The following is a 20797-nucleotide window of genomic DNA, read 5'->3' on the forward strand; positions in this document are numbered from 1 at the left end:
CTCCATGTTAATAGTAGGACATTCTGCTTTGCTGAACTACTTCAAGCTGGGCCTGTAACCATTCAGGCTATTTCTTTTGCAAAGTCATCTCTCCAAAGACATTTTTCATACTTTAAGAATATAAAAATTGTCATACTGAGTCGTACCAAAAGTCCATCTAGCTCAGTATGCTGTTTCCAACAGTGGCCAAACCATGTCACAGTATGGTATCTGGCTTTCTCCATGTCTGTTTTAATGAGTTTGTTGACTTTTTATCCAAGAACTTGTCCAAACCGTTTTTAAAACTCAGCTACACTAAATGTTGCTACCATATCCTCTAGCAATGAGTTTCAAATATGTTGTTTGTTTTTAAACGTACTGTTCTGTAATTTCATGGCATGCCCCAGTCATCGTAATTGCTCTGCCATTTTCTACCAGGGAGATGTCATCAGTTGATTAGCATCTTCAAAAAGTGTTTACAATATAAATACCCATGATCATGGATCATTGCTACCACTGCCTTAATGATGGTCACAATGCCTCTAGTTTTGGGTAGATGTGAATCGTTTACTTTTTCCAAAAATACTAGGACTTGGGGGCATGCGCTGAAGCTACAAAGTAGTAAATTTAATATGAATAAGAGAAAATGTTTCTTCACTCAACTTGTAATTAAACTCTGGAATTCGTTGCCAGAGAATGTGGTAAAGGCAGTTAGCTTATCGTGGTTTAAAAAAGGTCTGGACAGCTTCCTAAAGGAAAAGTCCATAGACCATTATTAAATTGACTTGGGGAAAATCCATTGCTTATTTCTGGGATAAGCAGCATAAAATGTATTGAGCTTTTTTGGGATCATACCAGGTATTTGTGACCTGGATTGGCCACTGTTGGAAGCAGGATGCTGGGCTTGATGGACCTTCAGTCTGTCCCAGTAGGCAATACTTATGTACTTATGTACATTACTGAAGTTTGCATCTCTCTACCTTTACCCTCCCAACACCATTATTTCTCTCCATTAGCACCCCCACATCCATTTTGCAGGGGAGCTCAAGATCACAACAAATGGCCAGAAGGCTCCCCATTCCTAGAATCTGAAAGTACATGTTAATTGAAAATGGAGAAAATTATAAAAGCAGTACGGAGCTTAGATATACCTTCTTTTTACTCAATATATTTTTATTTTACATTTATATATTAACATAAATGTTTAAGAATATCACAACATAATAACAAGAAAAATTATAATAAATTGAAACAATAATTATTTCCACTTTTCCACAATTTTAGATCCAAGTACTAAGAAATAAAGAAATACAGGAAATTATTTTATCAATAGAGCAGCGGAGAGCCGAATGTTCGCAGCCGATATACAGTGAGTTCAATTATTAGGTGGAGCCAAGGTCTCTGTAGTTTCCTCCTTAGAATTAATATACTCCAACAGTTTTTGTGGATCAAAAAAGACATAATTGTTTGAGTTTAACGAGATTAAATATCTGCAAGGGAATTTTAACATAAATGTACCACCTAAATTAAGAATTCTTGTTTTTAAAACCAAGAATTCTGTCCTTTTTTGTGTTTCCCTGGCTAGGTCAGGAAACATTTTAATTTTTGATCCCAAAAACTCTGTATTTATATAACGAAAATAAATTCAAAAAATATTTTTTGTCTGGTTCTAATGCAAATGTCACTAGAAGGGTAGTCCGTTCCGTTATCACTTCCAAAGAATTTTCTAGAAATTCAGTCAAGTTCATATCAGATTGAGATACTATAGTAGGTCTGGAAATGCCCGTAATGTATTGGCTCTGACTATGGGTAGGTAACCCTTAGACGATGTTCCCAATACCGCCCCAAAATATTTCTTTAGCAAATCAAGAGCTGAGATGAGTGGTGACTTAGGGGAGTTTAAAAACCTCAAATTATTTTTCCTTTCTTGGTTCTCCAAGTACTCCAACTTACGAGCTTGTACATCTCTGTCCTTGATAGCCAGTGAGGAAAACCTTTTTAATGATACAGTTCTCTGAGAGTAATTATCAACATTTTCAGACAAAACTTCCACAATTTCTCCTTTAAAGGTGTTAGAAACCTGAAGGACAGAAGAGTTTAGTCCCTGGATCGCATCCCATAAAAGATCTAATGTTACCACAGCTTGTCTTGTTGCTTCTCGAATGCTTCTGGGAGTAGATCGCTGGCTGGGAGGGGAAGCAAGTCGAAACGCCTGATTCTCCTCCGAAGTATGTCCACTCAGGGTTTGCACAGCCACAGGTCCTCCTCTGTCAGTGGTAGAGGCCAAACCTATGTCGGGCATCCCTGCGCACTGCGACCTCGTCGGCATACGTCCACTACCCGGCACTGGAGGTGCTGTAAAAGATGGAGGACTGAGAGAAACTCCCTCAACGCTACGGTCCGCTTCTATAGTCGCAGATTCCGTCGAAGCGGACACTGGCTCTCCTTGCCTCCGAATTCCAAAACTTTCCAGGGTAGTCTGACAGGTGGTCGGGGTCTCCACAGGGCTCAAGGAGGTTAGTATCGTTGGTTTCCCTTTCCTTTTCCCCATGTTACCACTGGGAAAATTCCTCTCAGACTGCTCAGCTGTTCGGGAGCTTCCCGAGGCCATAGATATACCTTCTTCCTAATAAAAATGTTTAGCTTAAACAACACCATAGAAAACTATACCAACAATATAGTGGAATAACAAAGTCAAGGGGACATATCCCCCCTCAGAAGGGTGTTAATAAAGTCCTGTGCTTCCTGAAGAGATTCTAAGGTTGTCCATCAATGAAACTTTTTAGGAGAGCTGGATATAAAAAGAGAAAATAGATCCCTCAGTTGTGTAATGCGGTGCATAAAGGTGTTTCCAATAAGGCCTGAGAATAGTCCTGAAAAGGGAACACAGATTCATCTTCATATCAAAATTTCTACTGATTTTGTCTATAAAACTGGAGAAGATCAAGCTTGTGTGCATAATTAAAAATTTTTGCTATAACCACACAGGGTCTCTAATTACTCTGGGCCCCTGGTGCCCTAATCGGTGCACCCGTGCCAGCCGCAGGTAGTCCCCGCCATTAGTTGAAGGGAGAAAGGAAGAGACCACTGCTCCATTAACTCAGGGAGTTTGTGTTCCACAAACATTTTAGGCAGCCCCTCTAGGCGCATATTATTCCTGCTAAATCTATTCTCCAAATCATCCAATTTGGATGCGTGATCTTTCAATTGGCCCTTTAAGGCCTCCAACTCCACCCCCCCCCAACTCCAGAGGTGTCCTCAAGATCTGACACTTGTTGCTTGAGCTCTCCCACATGGTGATTCATCTCTTCAAATCTTCCTTCAAACGTTTGAATCTGCTTATAAACCTTAACCCACCTAAGTACTTGTACCACCACAGAGGTGAGTTGAGCGAGTTGTGTAGATGTGAATTCACGTGGCGTAGGTCCCACCAGGTCCACCATCTTGTCATCTCTACGGTTCTGTGCTTTCTCTTTTCACCCTCCTTTTGCAGACAGGTCAATGTATAAATGTCTCCATTATGAAGAATAGGAACAGTTAGCCTCCGGAGCACCACAGATTCCCTTCTACACTGCTCACACCATCACGTGATCTCTCTTATCTAAGTTTAATTTGGTGCATGTCCATTCCACTATTGCAGGAAGCTGTGTCCCATTCAGCTGCCTTTGGGTGCTTAAATTTCACAGAGGCCTGAAAAGCCACTATAGCAGCCACACTAATCAGTAGCCACCTATAAGAGAACAATTTGTATGTGGCAGTCCTCACTAACCATTCAGCATATATCAAAAAGATGGACTTAAAGTATAAATGTCTTCCAACAACTGGTTTCATGAAAGTCCAACTTTCCTATCCTTCAGTGGTTGTCAAGTATGCTGTGAAGATGAGAAAATCCTGTGAGTTTTTCCAATGTGCCACCTGATAAAGATCTTATACTGTTAAACCACTTAGGCAAGAAAGTGTTCCAGGGTACAATGCTATTTGCTCAACTTGCAGCTCATCAACTTTATGTGGTCCAGTATATGCATACTGTTTTTCAAAGGATGCAAAGTTCTTATGTAGCCAGATAGTCTGAACTGGTGACTATCCTGGCCAAAGCAGATGAATGTGGAACCAATCCTATATGCTTAGTGTATGGCACATTTGATATGTCTTCTGAGTTTCAGCTTCTTCTATTGCCAACAGATGTGTTGTGTGGCTGTAAGTATCTGGCCTCAGCAGTTTCATCCTTATGAGCAATCTCTCTGAGCCATCAGACCCTACAAAACTTTTTTCAATCCTGGGAAACTCCTCAAACAGACCTTTTTTGCCAGTAGCAAAAATGTAAATTACACCTCTGTTGTTTAGTGCAACATTCCAAGATCAACTGGCAAGGGATGTGCTTGCCATGCACTGAACTTGGCCCCTCCTCTAGATCTTCCCCATCCCTATCCCTCTCATAGCAAAGACTGTACAGCTTTCAAGAGAGGCTTGACACAGTGATTCTCATAGCACCATACTAGTTCCTTTTTGTCAAGTGATGTGCAGTTCTGTCTCCAAGCAGATTTCAGATTTTTTATTGATCTCTGATAACCCAGAGCAAGGGGCTCCCTTTGGCATTCAGATCTTTAGCTTTGCATGCAAATTGAGCAGCATTTCGTTTTTACCCTTGTCCTCCCAACACCTATACAGAACATCTTAGTTGCAGTGAGATTTTTGGTGTTGCAAATGAGAGGAAGCCCATTCAGTTCATATGGGCTTCCTCTCATTTGCCGCATGGGAATCACTAGTGTGACATTGTAAAAGAATCCCTAAGCTGCACTAGAGGTGCACTAGCGTTTTTAGCATGTGCTAAGCATTAGCGCATGCTAACCGTGTAGATGTCCATAATATTCTTATGGTTTCTACACGGTTAGCATGTGCACGCTAGCGCACCTTAATAAACAGGGCCCTTAATTTGAAGTTGCCCATTTGTGTGGCTGATTTAGACCTGCTTGTTGACATAAAAAGCATTGTTCCTCACCTGTAACAAGTGTTTTTCGTAGACTACAGGATTGATCAGACACACGGTCACTTCCACCTCCCTGAGAGTTGCATTCTTTCTTGAGTTAACAATTAACTAAGGGAGTATTTTACCAAGGCATGCAAAAAATTCATGTATGATAAATGCTGAGATATAAAAGGGGGCCCTAAGAGATTAAGGAGACTGCAGCCTGAGCATCCTTGGAACTTTATGGTATTGTGAGCTCCAGGAGAGTTGTTCTGTTGTGCTTCCTTCTGATGTCATCTCTTTTTCTGCCTGTCTAAGACAATAACATGTTACAGGTGAGAATCAATGTTTTTAATTTTCCATATTTATTAATACTTAAAAAGTCACAAAGAAATTCGAGAGATTGTATGATATATCCTTGAAGAAAAATTTCTTTATCTACAGCAAAGGCCATAGTGGGAGAAGAACCAGAACCAATAATGAAGAAAGACAAAGATGAATAATAGCTTTAGCTGACTTGTCTATTTATGTCTCTAGAAGACAGAATCCACTATATTATGTGCTATGGTGTACAGCACTGTGAAATATTAAAGAGGAAGCTGTGTAGACCAATGTAATTGATTGAGCTGGCTTAATAGATTGTTTGTTTATCTTACAGTATTTAACAACAGTCATTCCTTATGAAAGAAAAAATGGGCCACCATCTGTTGAAGATCTGCAAATTTTAACCAAAAGTGAGTAAAGAGATACTGAAATTTACTACTGACATACCATATTGGTTTTCTGTATTATTTCGATATTAAGCTCATTCAGATATTAATTTATTTGAAAATTTAAGTGGCCCTTACATAAGCCCTTGTTAGGTTAACATAGTACACTCTCAAAAAAAAAAAAAAAAACACATTACAATTAAAATTTATACAATAAAACTGTTACGTACAGAAACAGTCTTCATGTATACCAGAGCTCAATGTGAGGAAATCTCGAACTATAGAGCAATTCAAACTAGTTAAATGGATAGAAAATATATATTCAGAGTATTAAATGCTTTGTGAGGTGTTAATGCGTTATAAAGAATATAAGCACACAACTGTGGAATGCATTACCAAAAGCTGTGTAAACAATGTACGACCATCTCAACTTCCGGAAACTACTAAAAACCAACCTGTTCGAAAAGGCTTACCCTACCGACCCAACTTGAGTGCCTGAACCCTGCGACACAATGTAACTAAAGCTCATAACGAACACTATACAACTCTTCTGCTCTATGATTCCCAATATGTCCGTCACATATGAACCTTACTCGACTATAACATCACTTTGTATTTGTTTCTGTACTGGAGCTGGCAAACGCCTTCATGGTACTATGTAAGCCACATTGAGCCTGCAAATAGGAAAATGTGGGATACAAATGCAACAAATAAATAAATAGCAATGATCCTGAGAATTCTAATACCTTAGAGCCCATATGAAACATCTATGCTTTGTACATTCTGAAGTGTAATGCAGTGTTTAAGAGTTTCTGTTTTGGTTGAGAAGACATTTGTAATTTGAAGATTGTATGTGTATAAGAATTTGTGCAAGAAGTTTGTGTGTGTGTAATGTTAGTTCTGCAAAAATCTGTGTGTTAAATGTATTAATCCCTAAAGGACTGGAGGAACAGTTGGAAAGGATAATTGTGTTTAATGGCCTAGGCTTTTCAACCCTCTTCTTTCCGGTTAACTGATGAGCATGCTCTGTTTTGCATGATCACACTATTTAGTGTGTCATCACCAAGTAACATGCTTACATTAATATTATTACCAAGTATTAAACAACATCCACGGCAATCTCTCGCTAAATAGCATGGAGGGTGAGCCCAGTATCCAATTTGCATGTTATGATCCCTCATTTACACGCACAGGCAGACAAATTGTAGCACGTTCCCACTAATGTCTTTTCAGACTTCGTTATTGTGCATGGTAAGATCTTCCTGCATAGCTTGCTGTTTTAGCATGTAAAAGAAAGCTGTAACATGTATTGTAAATTTGATTTCATGGGCCCCTTAGTTTGATGCCTTAATAAAGAAATGTCTTGGATCAGCATATTGAATGGTTGAAAGATCTGTCATTTGTCTGAAGATTCTTGCACTGCTGTATCTAGCCAGATGCCTGTAATTTAGTTACGTGGACTTGAAAAATTTTATTTTTAAATACAGTGGGGGAAATAAGTATTTGATCCCTTGCTGATTTTGTAAGTTTGCCCACTGACAAAGACATGAGCAGCCCATAATTGAAGGGTAGGTTATTGGTAACAGTGAGAGATAGCACATCACAAATTAAATCCGGAAAATCACATTGTGGAAAGTATATGAATTTATTTGCATTCTGCAGAGGGAAATAAGTATTTGATCCCCCACCAACCAGTAAGAGATCTGGCCCCTACAGACCAGGTAGATGCTCCAAATCAACTCGTTACCTGCATGACAGACAGCTGTCGGCAATGGTCACCTGTATGAAAGACACCTGTCCACAGACTCAGTGAATCAGTCAGACTCTAACCTCTACAAAATGGCCAAGAGCAAGGAGCTGTCTAAGGATGTCAGGGACAAGATCATACACCTGCACAAGGCTGGAATGGGCTACAAAACCATCAGTAAGACGCTGGGCGAGAAGGAGACAACTGTTGGTGCCATAGTAAGAAAATGGAAGAAGTACAAAATGACTGTCAATCGACAAAGATCTGGGGCTCCACGCAAAATCTCACCTCGTGGGGTATCCTTGATCATGAGGAAGGTTAGAAATCAGCCTACAACTACAAGGGGGGAACTTGTCAATGATCTCAAGGCAGCTGGGACCACTGTCACCACGAAAACCATTGGTAACACATTACGACATAACGGATTGCAATCCTGCAGTGCCCGCAAGGTCCCCCTGCTCCGGAAGGCACATGTGACGGCCCGTCTGAAGTTTGCCAGTGAACACCTGGATGATGCCGAGAGTGATTGGGAGAAGGTGCTGTGGTCAGATGAGACAAAAATTGAGCTCTTTGGCATGAACTCAACTCGCCGTGTTTGGAGGAAGAGAAATACTGCCTATGACCCAAAGAACACCGTCCCCACTGTCAAGCATGGAGGTGGAAATGTTATGTTTTGGGGGTGTTTCTCTGCTAAGGGCACAGGACTACTTCACCGCATCAATGGGAGAATGGATGGGGCCATGTACCGTACAATTCTGAGTGACAACCTCCTTCCCTCCGCCAGGGCCTTAAAAATGGGTCGTGGCTGGGTCTTCCAGCACGACAATGACCCAAAACATACAGCCAAGGCAACAAAGGAGTGGCTCAGGAAGAAGCACATTAGGGTCATGGAGTGGCCTAGCCAGTCACCAGACCTTAATCCCATTGAAAACTTATGGAGGGAGCTGAAGCTGCGAGTTGCCAAGCGACAGCCCAGAACTCTTAATGATTTAGAGATGATCTGCAAAGAGGAGTGGACCAAAATTCCTCCTGACATGTGTGCAAACCTCATCATCAACTACAGAAGACGTCTGACCGCTGTGCTTGCCAACAAGGGTTTTGCCACCAAGTATTAGGTCTTGTTTGCCAGAGGGATTAAATACTTATTTCCCTCTGCAGAATGCAAATAAATTCATATACTTTCCACAATGTGATTTTCCGGATTTAATTTGTGATGTGCTATCTCTCACTGTTACCAATAACCTACCCTTCAATTATGGGCTGCTCATGTCTTTGTCAGTGGGCAAACTTACAAAATCAGCAAGGGATCAAATACTTATTTCCCCCACTGTATATTATCCAAAAAATAATGGCCTTTATTCTTTTTTTTTATTTTTATTCTAGTTCTTCACGCTATGAAAGAGGACAGTGAGAAAGTGCCAACTTTGTTAACAGACTACATTTTAAAGGGTATGTTGCAATGTTAATGCATACATTGATGCATGTGGAGGATTTTTGTTGAAACAGCAGTGCTACGTATAGACACACCCAAGCAGTTTTGTCGTCTTATTTCTAGGGTCTGAGTCTTATGTTGATTTTGAATGTATGTGCAGTATTCAAAAACCTTCTGCCTCATCCTTGCTAATTAGACAACAGGTGTTTTAATTTCATCATGAAGTAAGAGGCATGACTTCAAACTGGGAAAAATCATAGATGTATAATGGTGGCCATATATAAATCTGAATTCACAACAATGTTCCTTTGAAATATGTTCCTGTTACTTCTGCAAAATTTGAAAAATGAAAGAAGTTGTATTCTCTAGTTAAAAGAACAGAAGATTTAAGATATACCTAATAACAAACAATGGCACTCTTACTAAACTTTTACTAAACACATTGAGCCTGCAAAAGTTAGGAAAATGTGGGGTACAGATGTAACAAATAAATAAACTGTTAAGCACTAATGTGGGAAAAATGGCCTAACACAGGATGCAATAAAGCATTTTTATATTACATTATAGCAATTTTTATATTCCGCAACATCCCTCCTCAGGTTCAATACAGATAACATATTAAGGGCTCCTTTTACAAAGCTGCGCTACTGATTAGTGACATGCCGAATGCAAAGAAGCCCATTCTATTCCCTTGGGGTTCTCCGCATTCGGCTCACCGCTAATCAGTAGCGCAGCTTTGTAAAAGGAGCCCTAAGAATCTTGGACAATACGAAGGAAGTACATCAATATTAAGACTATACCGAGCCAATAAAGCATCACATTAGAACAGCATGCAGGTCCCTGGAGTAGTCTGGTGGTGGATGCAGTGTACTACAGACACTTGTGGAGGAAACTGTGAGCCCTCTAAAACTCACCAGAAACCCACTGTACCCAAATATAGATGCCCCCTTCACTCGTAAGGGCTATGGTAGTGGTGTACAGTTGGGGGGTGGGTTTTGGGGCGCTCAGCAGACAAGATAAGGGAGCAGTGATGAGATGTACACCTGGGAGCATTTTATGAAGTCCACTGCTGTGCCCCCTAGGCTTCCCAATTGCTTTTCTGTGATGTCTGGGGGACCAGTCTACTAAAAATGTTGGCTCCTCCTACATCCCAATGGCTTGATTTTGTACGTTTTGCACTTGGACTTTTTTTTTTTCCTGAAAATGGACCAAAAAAACAAAACATCCAAACCACAAAACCTTGTTCAAAACAGAATTTTTTTTGGTGGGGGGTGGGGGAACATTTTTCTTTTTTGAAACTGACCTTCTTTCCTATTCAGGTTTTGGACGTTTTTTGTAAAATGTCCAAAGTTGGACTTAGATGTCATATCGAAAATGTCCCTCCATGTAATATTTAAAACTATTCTGAATCAATCTAGCATCACATAAAATCCAGCAAAAACATTCTCGCAACAAAGCGGACAAAGCTGTAGAGTTAATCTTTAGTTTAAAAAAATATGTTTGAAATAACCTTTACTGCTTTCCTAAAAGTATTGTAATTATGTAATAATCATCCAGATTTTAGCCCCTTGAAGCGAGATGGAAAAAGAGAAAATGTCTTTGATCTAATTTTTAGAAACAGAAAACCAAGCAATAATTTGCTTTTGTAAAGCATATGCCTTACTCCAAGACAATATTTGTGCAATTGGCATCAGGTAAATTGGGGCCAGTCCATACAAAATTTTAAACCAGTCTAATTTCAGGAAAAGCAGCGTGATCCTGTTACATTTGTGAGCTGAGAAAATTAGTCGTCAACACATTTTGAATTGTCTGCAGCTTCTTAAAAACTGCCCTAGAACAACACACATAAACTACATTAAAATAATGTACTTGTGATAACGTAAGTGATTGAACAAAACTTTTCCTAATTACTCTGTTTTCTCGGCAGCGTAAATGTTTTTATTATTTTATTTACTTGAGCATTCATTAGTCAGTAGATTATCTAATAAAAGACCTAAAATGTGGGCAGAAAGATCAAAAGTATAAACTTATTCCCATTGACAGCCTGTTCAGCAATTGGAGTATACAGGGGGTATAGGGGGAGTATAGAGTTCAATTGCAGACCAGGTTCACAGCAGCCAGCAGATGTTGAGACCTCTGGGCCACATGGCCTCCACTGTACATGCTACTCCCATGGCACGTCTCCATTTCAGGAGAGCCCAGTTGGCCTTTGGCTTCTCAGTGACATCAAGCAAGAGAAAAAGGAAACCGATATGGTTCTCCAAGCAAGTGGCTGAGAAAATAAAGGCTAAAGAGTTAGCGTTCCAGAAATATAGAAAATCTCAAGAAGAGGAACACGGGGAGGAATACCGGATGAAACTGAAAGAAGCCAAGAGAGAGGTACGTCTGGCGAAGGCGCAAGCGGAAGAACAAATGGCTAGAAATGTAAGGAGGGGCGACAAAAATTTCTTCAGGTATATTAATGAAAGAAGAATGACTAAAAAGGGAATTGTGAGACTAAAAGATACAGCGAACCGCTATGTAGATAATGATGAAGAAAAAGCCAATTTGCTAAATAGATACTTTTGTTCTGTTTTCACTGAAGAAAATCCTGGAGAAGTACCGTGAGGGACTGGCAAAAGTACACCTGAGAATGGAATGGATATAGCACCGTTCACGGAAGAGTGTGTGTATCAACAACTTGGAAAGCTAAAAGTGGACAAAGCTATGGGACCGGATGGGATCCACCCCAGAATATTGAGGGAGCTCAGAGAGGTTCTGGCGGGTCCTCTTAAAGATTTGTTTAATAAATCCTTGGAGACGGGAGAGGTTCCGAGGGACTGGAGAACGGCGGAGGTGGTCCCTCTTCACAAAAGTAGTGATAGGGAAGAAGCTGGAAACTACAGGCCGGTAAGCCTCACTTCGGTTATTGGAAAAGTAATGGAAGCCATGCTGAAGGAAAGGATAGTGAATTTCCTAGAAGCCAATAAGTTGCAAGATCTGAGACAACATGGTTTTACCAGAGGGAAATCGTGCCAAACGAATCTCATTGAATTCTTTGATTGGGTAACTGGAGAATTGAATCATCGACGTGCTATAGACGTAATCTACTTAGATTTTAGCAAAGTTTTTGACACGGTTCTGTACAGGAGGCTCTTAAATAAACTAGATGGGCTGAAGATAGGTCCCGAAGTGGTGAACTGGATTAGGAACTGGTTGACGGACAGACGACAGAGGGTGGTGGTAAATGGAGTTCGCTCGGAGGAGGGAAAGGTGAGTATTGGAGTGCCCCAGGGATCGGTGCTGGGGCCCATTCTGTTCAATATATTTGTGAGTGACATTGCCGAAGGGTTAGAAGGTAAAGTTTGCCTATTTGCGGATGATACTAAGATTTGCAACAGAGTGGACACCCGGGAGGGAGTGGAAAGCATGAAAAGGGATCTGAGGAAGCTAGAAGAATGGTCTTAGGTTTGGCAATTAAAATTCAAAGCGAAGAAATGCAAAGTGATGCATTTAGGGAATAGAAACCCATGAGAGACTTATGTGTTAGGCGGGGAGAGTCTGTTAGGTACTGAGGGGGAGAGGGATCTTGGGGTGATAGTATCCGAGGATCTGAAGGCGACGAAACAGTGTGACAAGGCGGTGGCCATAGCGAGAAGGTTGCTAGGCTGTATAGAGAGAGGTGTGATCAGCAGAAGAAAGGAAGTGTTGATGCCCCTGTACAAGTCGTTGGTGAGGCCCCACCTGGAGTATTGTGTTCAGTTTTGGAGGCCGTACCTTGCAAAGGATGTTAAAAAAAAAATGGAAGCGGTGCAAAGAAAAGCTACGAGAATGGTATGGGATTTGCGTTCCAAGACGTATGAGCAAAGACTTGCTGACCTGAACATGTATACCCTGGAGGAAAGGAGGAACAGGGGTGATATGATACAGACGTTCAAATACTTGAAAGGTATTAATCCGCAAAAAAATCTTTTCTGGAGATGAGAAGGCGGTAGAACGAGAGGACATGAAATGAGATTGAAGGGGGGCAGACTCAAAAAAGATGTCAGGAAGTATTTTTTCATGGAGAGGGTGGTGGATGCTTGGAATGCCCTCCCGCGGGAGGTGGTGGAGATGAAAACGGTAACGGAATTCAAGCATGCGTGGGATATGCATAAAGGAATCCTGTGCAGTAGGAATGGATCCTCAGAAGCTTAGCCAAAATTGGGTGGCGGAGCAGGTGGGGGAAGAGAGGTTGGTGGTTGGGAGGCGTGGATAGTGGAGGGCAGACTTATACAGTCTGTGCCAGAGCCGGTGATGGGAGGCGGGAAATACTGCTGGGCAGACTTGTACAGTCTGTGCCCTGAAAAAGGCAGGTACAAATCAAGGTAAGGTATACACATATGAGTTTATCTTGTTGGGCAGACTGGATGGACCATGCAGGTCTTTTTCTGCCGTCATCTACTATGTTACTATGTTACTAACTGATGTCATTTGAGGTAATGCCACAGCTTGGACATTCTCTCTGCTTGTGGATAAGTACATACTGTATTTTTCAGACTATAAGATGCACTTCCACCCCCCCCCCCCCCCAAATTTGTAAGGAAAATGTGGGTGCGTCTTATAGTCCGAATGTAGCGTACCTGCTCGCTATGGGGGGGGGGGGGGGGGCGGTCAGGGCCGGTCAGGCCAAGGCGAGTGTTGCAACCGCATAGGGCCTCCAGCTCAAAGGGGCCCCGCTCAGCTTGCCTCAACTCCGCCCAGTGCTTTTTTTGTGAGGTCTGGCTCACCTGCCTGCTCCCTTCCATTCATTCACCCGTGCTCCCTGTTTTGAAATCTTTACTTTACCCGAAGTCGTGGCGAACCAGCAGTAAAAGCAGCAGGCAGGCTCGCCTTCTTGTTGCTTCCCTTCTCTCTCAGTGCGTCCCGCCTTCCTCTGATGTAACTTCCTTTCCGCTAGGGCGGGATGCGCTAAGAGGGAAGCGACGAGGAGGTGAGCCTACCTGCCTGCTGCTTTTACTTACTGCTGGTTTGCCGCAACTTCGGGTATGTAAATTAAAGATTTCAAAGCAGGGAGTACAGTTGCACGAACGGAAAGTCGGGGAGCTGAGGGCGGGCGAGCAGGTGGGTGGGGGTTTGAATGAATATATGGACATGGGGAGGGGAGGAGAATTGCTGGACATGGAGGGGAGAGCATGGGAGAGAGGAGAATCATTGGACATGGATGGCAGGGGAGGACAAATTCCACTGCAGAGCCACACAGGTTGTGCAAAATTGCTGTCCCCATACAAGAGTGTTGCACAACCCTCCTGCTGCATGATATTCAGAGGCTAACATCAGATGCCTTCTCCTACATTGGGGGAAGGTCTCCTCTATTCATATCCTCCCATGTTGATTAGGCTGATATGCTGCCATATTCTGAAAACAGGTCAAGGTATGTATTCAAATTAAAAGATCGAAAGGAATGCCATAAGAACAGGACAGAAAACATGCATTCAAAGGTTAAAAATAAAATAAAAGCAGAGTAGGTTAAGTAATCAGAATAAACTACTCCAGTCTCCAAGGCACATGACACTGCCCCTGCCCCCCCCCCCCCCCCCCCCCCGATATTCTTTACTGATGAATAACATTAAAAGCCAAATCAAAGTTTTAAACTGAGGAAAAGAAGTTTAATAATGGTCCATCTTTGGGGATAGAAGAACAAGACGATGAGCGTCTAAATAACGGAGAAGTAGATGGGAGAGGTAAGGAGGAGTCCCTCAGTCATAAGCTTTGCATGCCAGGTAGTTAGCTTTAAAGTGGGATATGATACAGGCAACCAATGTAAGGAATGCACAACTTAAAAACGATCTACGAACTAATGAACTTCCGCAAACTACTGAAGACCCATCTCTTTAAGAAGGCTTACCATAAAGATTAACCAATGTGAATATACATAACTCCACATATAGTAAGAACTGTCTTTAATATCTGCTTGCTATGCTATCATGTTTCATTATCATGTTGCCAAAGATTTTCTGTAACACTAAATGTCTATTTTCTATTATATTTCCACTACTCATGATGTATTGTAAGCCACATTGAGCCTGCAAAGAGGTGGGAAAATGTGGGATACAAATGCAATAAATAAAAAGAGGGGTCACAAGGTCTGGCCTACGAGCCCAATGAGCAGCTGTGTTCTGGAACACCTGTAACCTCCGAAGTTGATTTTCATGTTAATTTGTACAGCGCTGCGTAAGTCTAGTAGCGCTATAGAAATGTTTAATAGTAGTAGTAGTACCTGCATAAATGTCCATTCCTTCTGTTTTTCAGAACAGGCTGCACAGCAGATAGTATTTTAAAATAAAATTCCTACTTCTATGACTTGTCTAAAATGGGGCTGCCCATGTGTTGAACAATTTAGTAGTAGCCTGCATTATGCTGTCTACCTTATGTTTCTCTTTGCAAATTACTTAAATAAGTAAACCAGCCTTTGTGACAGTAGATTACTTTTGGGATTCCATTTGCACAAATTGATGCACTTCTATGGTACATGCATTGTTAAATAGGCAAAATGTGACATGTATAAACATAATATACCTTATAATGGAAAATGTAAAAAAAAAAAAGTTCTAATACAATCAGCGAGAAAAATTTGAGGAGTACTCTTAATTACCTACTTCAATTAAATAAAGATGTGCTCTTCAGTTAATGCATGTCTGTAGATTTAAGCCTTGTAGTTAATTTATCTTTCTGATATTTTTCATTTCTTAATTTAGTTATTTTACCAATAAAATATAGTTTGCTTTGTTGGGTTTTCAGATGGTATCTATAGTGGGGTTTAGCATTTTTAAGCCATTTAGGAGCATAGTTATCATATAGACTATCACTAAAATGGTTTATTGTACCATTAACTCATGCTATTTTAACACAGGTCTCATTTTATGCACTGATACCTAATTACTAATAACTGAGGTTAAAAGTGTAATAACACATCTTAACAGTAGCCCACAATGATAACATCCTCCTTTAGTTGGAGCAGTTTTCACTGTAAAATAATTTTACTCAGTTCATTCTTATTTTTGTCTTCACAAAGTATTTTTGGTTTTGTTTTTACAGTTCTTTGTCCTACTTAAAGCTGCATTATTCGAGGAGCCACATGTCGAGCATTGAGGCAACCTTGTTTTTGACCCTTTGATGACAAACACCGTTTCCATGGATAGTTCAGGAATTTTCTTTTCCGTTGGCATTGTAATGCAAGCTCTCCTCCATCAGTATTCAGAATTTAGGAATTTTCAGCACGATGGTATACCTTTCTCCGTTGGTAGTCGGTAATAGGGTATAATCCTGATAGGTACTGACATGTACTTGAGTGTGGAACAAATGTAAACATTGTAAAGTTTTAACCATGAGTATTGATTTAGCTGTTAAAATCTATTTTTACAGTAAAAAGTTAACATTTTCCTACCTCTTCATGGTTGGGGGAAAGGTAACTTTAAATAATGTAAATACTAACCTTATGGTTTTAACTAAGAGTTACTGCCTGAATTTATTCTTATTTTAAAAATTCAAAAGGGATCAAACACTAAACTGCACTGAAGAATTCTTTATGTATTGAGGACCTTTCATATTAAAGACAGTCTTCAAAACAGAGAACACTAAAAATGATAACCTAAAACTCCGAACAACACTACAGAAATAATGCAATGGACCTTCTTCAGTCTATCTGGAAAGAAGAATGGAACAACATTAACATCATATCCTGAAACAATATTTAAAATTAGGATAAGGTATTTTTAAATGTATTAAAGAACTTCTAAGTATGTAAAACAGCATGTAAAAGTTTAAATGACCAGAACACTGCATCATTTTATTGTGCATAACTGCTTGTTGTATTTCCTGCATTCATAATATCAGTAGAGAATAGCTTGTAAGTTCCCAAGCACACTGGCAAAGCCACACCATTCTTTCCTGGGTTAGCCCTCCATTTCTGTCACATTGGTTGTCTGGAAAAAAACAAGAGACTGCGTTCAAACCCTCTTCTAGAAAGCATAGCTTGCTTCTCTATACACATGATCAAATACAATACAAGCTAAACTAACAAATTTAATTTTGCTCTGATTTTGAGGGTACAGTTGGGTTATAGCCTTAGTTTCTCTCCTTTATATGATTTTGTAGTCTTTGAAGTAATCCTAAATGGGACTTTAAATAGCATTTTATGCATTCAAATAAGCCCTTATAAAATTGTCCAATGTATAGGTTTATAAGTAGGCGGAGCACTCATAGTTTTTTTTTTAAGATATTGGTCTACATCCATGGGTAATTGGGAAGAATGATGGGCAAAGTGTATCTACTACAGCATTGAAAGGAGAAAAACTAAGGAACTGAAAAAAAAGTCAGGAGAAATATATTTTTTTTGTCCTGATCACTAGCAAATTAGCATCTGTTGAAATGTCCAGTTATTCTAACATTTCTTTATGTATGTTGAAACATTCATATTAAGTAGATTGCTCAAAATATGGTTGCTTCAACATTGGGTCTTATTCCAAAATCTCTTATAGTACATTCTATTCCATGTATGCATATTGATTCCCCCTGTGTCAATCTTCTTCAAATGTTTATGCTGTATTCGTCTGTATGTGATATTGTGCACAACTGTTTGATACTTGATTGGGATTTGAAAATGATCACACTAATTTATAGGAGTACATTCAAAACAGGAACAAAATGTGAGGACTTTAATCTTTGTGTTATTTGAATTGTCTAAACAAAAATAGTTTGCTAGGGCCTGTTTGTAAATGTGAGGAGTCAGTGTAACATGTTCAATTCAGTAATTGATTTGGTAAGGAGTTCTATCAAATGTAAGATGGGTACTGTTTGGTGTCAGATATCCATACTTTTTGTCATTGATAAAGTTCTCCACAAGTGTCAGTTATTCAAATCAGGAAACTAAAACAATTTTCATAGTTTTTTTTTTTTGTCCCTGTACACATTGAATAACTTGTTAAGGACAGTGAGGCAGACTTCCAATGACCAGTAGCAGTCTTAAAGCTGATTTGGTTATCAGTTTTCAGTGATCAAACAACCACTTGGCTTGAAAAAGGATGCTTATTATGTTGGAAGATGAAGATGAACTTGAACAGGTAGGTGTGATATAAATAAAATATTCTGATTGCTCCGTTGGTCTCATAGATTAGCTGTTTGGATGTTAGAAATGTTGACATTTAGCAAGATACGGCCTCCAGATAAATATCAGAACTACCAAATATTTAATATTTCTGTAGAGCAGATTCCTGGATGCCCTAATTCCTCATTACAGACATAGATCAATGAGGTATTGATTTCTTTCATAAAATTTTACCATTAAAGAGAAAGCAACTAATTTAAATTATATAAAAAATAGTGTTTCTATTAAGGGTGATACATAGTATTTAATTTTTTTAAATAGACTTATATACTGTTCATTTGCCATGCATTCCATGTCAAGACTATCAGTGTTTTCCTAATTTTGTTAAAAATAAAGTCCTTACATGACCTCTGTTTTCACCGTTATCTAATACTGATTGGTATTAAAATTATGACAAGGGCCTTTGTAAAATCCTGAAATAAGAGTGAATTCCAAATTCATAGCTCACTGTGGAGGCATTAAGATGTGTTAATAAATTACTGTTAATGTGGCCCAGGCTGCAGGCGAAAGGGAATCAAGAACACAGTGGACAAAGCACAGCAAAAAAACAAACAAAAAAAACACAGTGGGTCTCAAGAATGGGTGGAACAATTTTATTAAAAGACTGACAAGGGCTGAGTTTTGACAAATGCTTTCGTCAGGGGTCAGTGATTGAAGTATTCCAACCATGTGTTCCACTTGGTACCATGGGCTTTCACTCATGTTTGTTTTTGGATTTGATGCTGTTTATATGTTGGAATAATTGAATATTATTATTCCATTTTGGTTGGAACACTTCAGTCATTATCCCCTGGTGCATGGCTGTGTCGGGTCTTTTATAATTTTTTATTTATTAGGATTTATTTACCGCCTTTTTGAGAGAATTCACTCGTCTACTGTAAGAATAAATCAAACATAAGCAATATACATGTAGAGCAGTAAAAATATTCAAATAACAATACAAAGTATGGCATAGAGGCATATTTTCAAAGCACTTTAGGAGGCTAAGTTCCATAGGTTTCTATGGAACTTTGGGAGGCTAAGTGCTTTGAAAATATGCCTCACAGTGTACTACTTCTATAACATTATACCAAGAGCAACTCAAATGTTGTTCTCACAGTGTGTGGTTGCCTTAATGTTTAAACTTCAATTAACTGGACCTCAATGCATCCACTCTTTTGTCATTTCACCTTAAGGCGAATGAGCCCTTTTATTACAAAAGAACGCCAAAGTTGTAAATGGAGCTAATCCTATCACTGGCCCTTTTTTCTTTTTCTTTTTTCTTTATCTAGACTGATAGATAAGATACCCGTGCAAAAAACTCTGCTAAAGAGAAAAACCATTGGAAATCCTCTATCAGTCTCTGTGCAAATAACCACTTACTGTGAGAACAAAACACATTAATGTTTATGAACTCTTATCTTAAACTGTTCTTCAAGCTGTATAGAGAGAGGTGTGACCAGCAGAAGAAAAGAGGTGTTGATGCCCCTGTACAAGTCGTTGGTGAGGCCCCATCTGGAGTATTGTGTTCAGTTTTGGAGGGCCCTATCTTGCTAAGGATGTAAAAAGAATTGAAGCAGTGCAAAGAAAAGCTACGAGGGTGGTATGGGATTTGCGTTTCAAGACGTATGAGGAGAGACTTGCTGACCTGAACATGTATACTCTGGAGGAAAGGAGAAACAGGGGTGATATGATACAGACGTTCAAATATTTGAAAGGTATTAATCCGCAAATGAACCTTTTCCGGAGATGTGAAGGCGGTAGAATGAGACCCAAAGAAGCTTGACATCTGATAAACATGTACAATACTGTTTATTATACGTACAGTATACAGTCTCCGTTAACTGACGTTTTACAGTCTCCGGTAACTGACGTTACTTGGAGTAATCAGTCATAGTCCTCTGTACGCTATTGTGTCTGTGAGTTCCATAGACTACGTCTGCCAGACAGTAAAAACTGACATCCAGTGGCCTCCAGATAGGCCCGCATGGTGTTGAGACTCTCCAGCACTCTTGCAAAAGTGACAGGAGGTTGTTGAATTTCGTCAGCATGTGCCTCGCTGCTCATTTCATCATCTGTTCCATCATCAGCCGTTGCCTGTATGTAGGTGCATATCTCGACATCAGTGCTGTTGTCATCTGTTTGTAGATTGTAATCAACAGCTATGTAGTGATGAAACTCCTCTTCAGTAACACTGGCTGGGATGTCAATAAACTGTTCATCTGATGCGTTTGCAACAGCTACATCTGTTTCGTCCCTCTCCAAATCCTTAATAAAGCTTGCCCACTTGTAGCAGTTCACAATAGTTGCCTGTGTAACATGATTCCAGGCTTCTTTCTGCATATTTAGGGAATCCAACAGTGATAGATTACGAGCCAGTTCAACAGCACGTTTATCCTTGCCAGTCAGTCTGGTCGTCCATAACACTCATCAGATGACGTAGCACAAGAACCCGATAACGTTTTTTGAAATTGGCTATTGTGCCCTGATCCATAGGTTGGATCAGAGAGGTAGTGTTTGGTGGCAGGAAGACCACCTTCACGTTAGACAGCCTGACATCATCACTGCGTGTAGCACAATTATCACAAAGCAACAAAATCTGACGCTTTTGTGCCCACATTCTAGTGTCTAACTTCTTTAGCCACTGCTTCCAAATTTCCCCAGTCATCCATGAATTTGCATTAGCCTCATATAACACAGAAAGTCGCTTAACATTCTTGACGCAACGGGGCTGTTTGCGCTTTCCAATGACGAGTGATTCCAACTTCTCATTCCCATCCATATTGCAGCAAAAGAGGATCATCAGTTGGTTCTTCAACATTTTTCTTCCTGTAGTTTTGGCTTGTTTGAATTTAAGTGT

At 40.0% G+C, this 20797-nt stretch overlaps 1 protein-coding gene across 1 annotated transcript in view; it reads left to right on the top strand.

The window, feature by feature from the left end:
- Positions 1-17038, top strand: part of LOC115464297 (fasciculation and elongation protein zeta-2-like) — a 65564-nt gene extending 48526 nt beyond the window's left edge. The window contains 3 exon segments of the mRNA XM_030194690.1: positions 5604-5679; positions 8786-8851; positions 15891-17038. Of these exon segments, the coding sequence (XP_030050550.1) occupies positions 5604-5679; positions 8786-8851; positions 15891-15907 (159 nt within the window). The 3' untranslated portion in view covers positions 15908-17038.
- The last annotated feature ends 3759 nt before the right edge of the window (positions 17039-20797 follow it).

This window comes from Microcaecilia unicolor, chromosome 3 (assembly GCF_901765095.1).
Source record: "Microcaecilia unicolor chromosome 3, aMicUni1.1, whole genome shotgun sequence".
Taxonomy (NCBI): Eukaryota; Metazoa; Chordata; class Amphibia; order Gymnophiona; family Siphonopidae; genus Microcaecilia; species Microcaecilia unicolor.